The 4,621-nt window shown below is 49.7% G+C and overlaps 1 protein-coding gene across 1 annotated transcript; it reads left to right on the top strand.

The window, feature by feature from the left end:
- Positions 1-554: 554 nt before the first annotated feature.
- ZBED4 (zinc finger, BED-type containing 4) lies at positions 555-4,355 on the top strand. The gene has a single exon (XM_012648742.1). The coding sequence runs from the start codon at positions 573-575 to the stop codon at positions 4,086-4,088; it is 3,516 nt and encodes a 1,171-aa protein (XP_012504196.1). The 5' UTR covers positions 555-572; the 3' UTR covers positions 4,089-4,355.
- The last annotated feature ends 266 nt before the right edge of the window (positions 4,356-4,621 follow it).

Here is a 4,621-nt window from a genome sequence, read left to right as displayed (position 1 = left end):
GACCATTTGCATTTGAATTCATATTTTTACTTTTTGCTTATTTAGCACTGTTAGGGTATTTTTATCATGTAAGTGGATTGCCGAAAGGAGACAAGTTTTTCTATTCCAGTTTTCCATTGTGGATATTTTTTCTATGCATAAGTAGGCCGATGTATCCATAACAGTGTCGATTTAAAATGCATGATTTAGCTCCGTGCTTAATTTGATTTCATCTTTTATAGGTAATGCAAAAGGACCGTGTGTGTGCTATCAAGATGGCAGGCGCGCAGCCTTTACGACAAGAAACGAGTCTCCACTGCATAAGTTTTTGTCTACACCGTGAAGTATTTAATAGTAGAACTCCTGGAAAGCAGTGACCTATGCTCTAAGATGATATGCTCGTGCGAGCTACATATTCTATTTTTCAGTAATATTTACGATCAGCCATATCCATAGAAACATCCTGAAAGATGGAATTATTATGAAAAAGTGAAGATTCTCTACATTCAGGGGCACAAATGAGGATTTGGATCAATTTTTTATTAACCTAAGATATTAATATGATGAAGCAGCCAGAATAGTTATGGTCAGTCATGGAGAATAACCTGGAAACTTGTCCCAAAGGGGATAGTGATTTTGTTTCTGATAAAGTAAATTTTAAAATAGAGGAAGAAGATGATGATCCAATTTCTACTCATAGTTTGGGAAGAGTGGACTTTAAAAGGGAGCAAGAGGACATGAAGCAGACGGACAGCAGCGATGAGCAGGCAGAGGCCAGAGACACGAGCTGTAACAGGAAGCCCCCTGGGAAGTGCCTGCCCTCCGAGAACGAGGACGACTACGGGTCTCTGTTCTCCCAGTACAGCAGCACACTGTACGACGTCGCCATGGAAGCCGTGACGCAGAGCCTCCTTTCCAGCCGAAACATAACCTCCAGGAAGAAATCTCCAGCTTGGAAACATTTTTTTATCTCTCCTCGGGATAGCACTAAAGCAATATGTATGTACTGTATGAAAGAATTTAGTAGAGGTAAAAATGAGAAAGACTTAAGTACAAGCTGTCTCATGAGACACGTCCGGCGAGCACACCCCACCGTGCTCATTCAGGAAAACGGAAGCATATCCGCCGTGTCCTCGTTTCCTTCCCCGTCACTCCTGCTTCCGCCACAGCCTGCAGACGCAGGAGACCTCAGCACCATACTCTCACCCATCAAACTGGTCCAGAAAATGGCACCTAAGATCCCATCCCCCGATCGAATAACAGAGGAATCTGTGTCTGTAGTGTCTTCTGAAGAAATCTCCTGCGACATACCTGTTTCTGAGAAGTACGGCCGAGAAGAAGCCCTGGTGGGGTCGTCTCCCCACCTGCCCACTCTCCATTATGATGAAACCACAGAGAACATCATGGAGAAAAACCTTCCACTTCCAAAGAGCACATCTGGGTCCAGAAGAAGGTCTGCCGTCTGGAAGCACTTCTACCTGTCGCCTCTGGACAACTCCAAAGCCGTCTGCATTCACTGCATGAACGAGTTCAGCAGAGGAAAGAACGGGAAGGACCTGGGCACCAGCTGTCTCATCAGGCACATGTGGAGAGCACATCGCTCCATCGTGCTGCAGGAGAACGGGGGCACGGGCATCCCACCCCTGTACTCCGCCCCTCCCACCCTCCTGCCCGCCCTCCTGCCTCCGGAGGGGGATCCGAACTCCATGTCGTCATCCCCAGGAAAACTGGTCAAAGAGTCCCCTTCCGCTTCTTCCTCTCCTGATCAGCTGCCCGAAGACCTGCCATCGCATTTGAACCCCGGAGACACACTGATGGAAGCTGTGTCAGTGCTGTCACCCTCTGATGATGTTGGGGAGGCCTCGGCGTCCTCTGCCGCGAAGCAGCCGGCCCGTGGATTGCGGCCTAGAGCGTTTGAGTCTGGTGCTGTCTTCCAGCAGAACAAAAAGGTCATGAAAAGACTGAAGTCGGAAGTTTGGCATCACTTCTCGCTGGCGCCCATGGACAGCCTCAAGGCAGTGTGCAGGTACTGCAGCTGCGTCATCAGTCGGGGGAAGAAGGGTGACGTGGGCACCAGCTGTCTGATGAGGCATCTGTACAGACGCCATCCTGAAGTTGTCGGGAACCAGAAGGGCTTTCTAGGTGCAAGTTTGGCAAATTCTCCGTATGCTACGTTGGCTTCTGCAGAAAGTTCCTCCTCCAAATTAACTGACTTGCCAACGATGGTCACAAAAAATAATCAGGTTATGTTTCCAGTTAATAGCAAAAAGACCTCAAAGCTGTGGAATCACTTTTCTATTTGCTCTGCAGACTCCACTAAAGTCGTGTGCTTGCACTGCGGCCGGACGATCAGCAGAGGGAAGAAGCCCACTAACCTGGGCACCAGCTGTCTTCTGAGACATCTGCAGAGGTTCCACAGCAACGTGCTGAAGACCGACGTCTCAGAGACAGCGCGGCCCTCTTCTCCGGACAGGCGTGCGCCGCTGAGCACAGAATTATCAGGAGCTTCCTCCTTCGATGACACCAATGAGAAGTTTTATGATTCTCACCCAGTTGCCAAAAAAATCACTAGTCTCATAGCTGAAATGATCGCGCTTGACCTTCAGCCATATTCCTTTGTAGACAATGTTGGCTTTAACAGGCTGCTCAAATACTTGAAACCTCAGTACTCCCTACCCTCCCCGTCTTACTTCTCGAGGACGGCCATCCCAGGTATGTATGATAATGTGAAGCAGATAATTATGTCACATCTTAAGGAAGCTGAGAGTGGTGTGATCCACTTCACTTCTGGAATATGGATGAGTAACCAGACCCGGGAGTACCTGACCCTCACGGCTCACTGGGTCTCCTTCGAGTCGTCGGTCCGCCCACATTGTGAGGACCACCACTGCTCAGCACTTTTAGATGTGTCACAGGTCGACTGCGACTACAGCGGCAACAGCATCCAGAAGCAGCTGGAGTGTTGGTGGGAAGCCTGGGTGACCTCCATCGGCCTTCAGGTTGGCATCACGGTGACCGACAATCCGAGCATAGGAAAGACGCTGAACGAAGGGGAGCACACGAGCGTGCAGTGCTTCAGCCACACGGTCAACCTGATTGTGAACGAGGCCATCAAGAGCCAGAGAATGGTGCAGAACCTCCTCAGCATCGCACGGAAGATATGCGAACGGGTACACCGGTCACCCAAAGCGAAAGAGAAGCTGGCAGAGCTGCAGAGGGAGTACGAACTGCCGCAGCACCATCTTATTCAAGACGTTCCGTCCAAGTGGAGCACGTCGTTTCGCATGCTTGAACGACTCATTGAACAAAAACGGGCCATTAACGAAATGTCAATCGAGTGTAACTTCAGAGAACTGATCAGCTGTGACCAGTGGGAGGTCATGCAGTCCGTGTGTGACGCGCTGAAACCCTTCGATGCTGCGAGTCGGGAGATGAGCGCCCACGTGTCTACTCTCAGCCAGGTCATCCCCATGATCCACATCCTCAACAGGAAGGTCGAGATGCTCTTCGCGGAGACGATGGGCATCGACACCATGCTGAAGTCCTTGAAGGAAGCCATGGTGAGCCGGCTGTCCGCCACCCTCCACGACCCCAGGTACATCTTCGCTACACTGCTGGACCCTCGTTACAAAGCCTCCCTGTTCACAGAGGAGGAAGCGGAACAGTACAAGCAGGATTTAATCAGGGAACTAGAAATACTGAATTCTACCTCAGACGACACGCTTGCCTCCAACGGGTGTGATACAGGTTCCCCATCGAAAGACTCCGCTGGAGAGGAGAACCTGTGGTCCCTCATGGCCAAGATGAAGAAGAAAGATCTGAGAGAGAAGTTGCCTGAAGACATGGTGCTCGCATACTTGGAGGAGGAAGTGCTTGAACACAGCTGTGACCCGCTCGCCTACTGGAACCTGAAGAAGGCATCCTGGCCAGGGCTGTCCGCCTTGGCCGTCAGGTTTTTGGGCTGTCCCCCAAGTATCGTCCCTTCAGAAAAGCTGTTCAGCACACCCACTGAGAACAGTAGCTTTGGCCAGTCCAGGCTCATGACGGAACATTTTGAAAAACTTATCTTTTTGAAAGTGAATCTTCCCTTGATATACTTTCAGTATTGAGGCTCGCAGCGGAGCCCCCAGACTCGAGATGTTGTTGCTTCTCGGGCATCAGCGGTTGGCACCGGGGCCTGTGACTCTGCCCGGGGCCACGCACGACATCAGACCAGGCACTCTCAGGGCCGCTCTCCAGCTCTCGCCGAAACGTCTGCAGGTGCCTTACTCCTCCCACTCCTTCAGGCCAGGTATCGCGGTGTGTTTTTTAAGAAGTCCGCTAGAAGTAGCTTGTGTTGTCAGCTATGAAGTACGATGACTAGGTTTCAATTCATAACTGTAAAGTTTTTTAAAAGTTGGGGTTTAGTAATTTGTTTTGCTAGAATGGCATAGAAGATGTAAATAATTTTTATTCTGTAGGCTTTTTACTCGATTATGTAAAAACCACAAATCAGGTACTGTATTTTAGTTAAACATTGCTTTAATTGCAACAAAACAGCTTTTGTGGCTGTCAAATGAAACCTGTAAATAGGAGGTGGAGGTCAAGCCATCCTGACTGAGCAGTTTTTAACTGCAGGCTCTAAAGTATGTCTAGGAGTACA

The sequence above is a fragment of the Propithecus coquereli genome, unplaced genomic scaffold (assembly GCF_000956105.1).
Source record: "Propithecus coquereli isolate 6110/MARCELLA unplaced genomic scaffold, Pcoq_1.0 Scaffold294, whole genome shotgun sequence".
In the NCBI taxonomy this organism is placed as follows: Eukaryota; Metazoa; Chordata; class Mammalia; order Primates; family Indriidae; genus Propithecus; species Propithecus coquereli.
This window is presented reverse-complemented; position numbering and strand designations above follow the sequence as displayed.